We start from the raw sequence: 935 nt of genomic DNA on the forward strand, positions 1-935 counted from the left end.
ATATCTATATATATATATATACGTACATGTATATATATATACATATATATATATATGAGTGTGTGTGTGTGTGTAAGTGTATATGTATATATATATATATATGTGTGTGTGTGTGTGTGCGTGTGTGTGCGCGTGTGCGTATACATATAAACCTGTGCTTAAGAACACAAGTACCCTCTAGTCCACTTACGCTGCGCACTTTCTGGTCCAACTGAGAGGCTACCCTGCCCACAGGTTCTTTGCGTGCCAGGTTGCGGTCGGAGATGACTTTGTGCATCTCCTCATTCTCCTTCATTCGCCGTTCGTACTCTCTATCTTTCAGAACTATGTAGTGCCGATATGGGCTGTACACTGTTGTGTGTGTGCGTTGACCGGCGTGTTAGTGTATGTCAGATGGTTTATGTGAGAATGCATGGGCTGTACACTGTTGTATGTGTGCGTTGATTAGCATGTTAGTGTGTGTCAGATGGTACAGACGAGACGCATGGTGGTTGTACACGTGGACTACAGGTGATACTAAAGATGATATATGAAGCCACATACACTCTTCATAAAAATACAATGCATAGCACTCGATTATAGGCCAATAAGATTTACTATACACAGAACCCATACATAGTCTCATAGGATATACAAGATACAACCCCCACACATACGTGCACATGCATACCTCTGCCCAGCAAAGCCCACCCCTCCCACCCCACACAGGCAAAGTAGTCGTTCAACATGAACTCCTGTCCAGGGGTACAGCCTAACGGATTCATCAGCAGACTCTTGGCAGACCCACTGTCGGTCTGGTTGCTCTGTTGCGAGTTTTCAAATCCCTGAAATGTTTGTGGTGGGATAGCGGATGTGAAGGCATTCAATATGAATAAACGTTTGAAATACAGAGCCAGTGGAGGGTAGGTAGTCAGTTGTGACGATTGCATGTTCGA

At 44.0% G+C, this 935-nt stretch overlaps 1 protein-coding gene across 1 annotated transcript; it reads right to left on the reverse strand.

Moving 5' to 3' along the window:
* Nucleotides 1-190: 190 nt before the first annotated feature.
* On the reverse strand, nucleotides 191-824 carry SARC_17349 (hypothetical protein; the record flags this gene model as incomplete). Its single annotated transcript, XM_014288555.1, has 2 exons — nucleotides 191-351; nucleotides 671-824. Coding segments are annotated over 2 exons (315 nt in total), but the record flags the coding sequence as incomplete, so codon positions are not given.
* Between the last annotated feature and the right edge of the window lie 111 nt (nucleotides 825-935).

Source organism: Sphaeroforma arctica, assembly GCF_001186125.1.
Source record: "Sphaeroforma arctica JP610 unplaced genomic scaffold supercont1.10469, whole genome shotgun sequence".
NCBI lineage: Eukaryota > Ichthyosporea > Ichthyophonida > Sphaeroforma > Sphaeroforma arctica.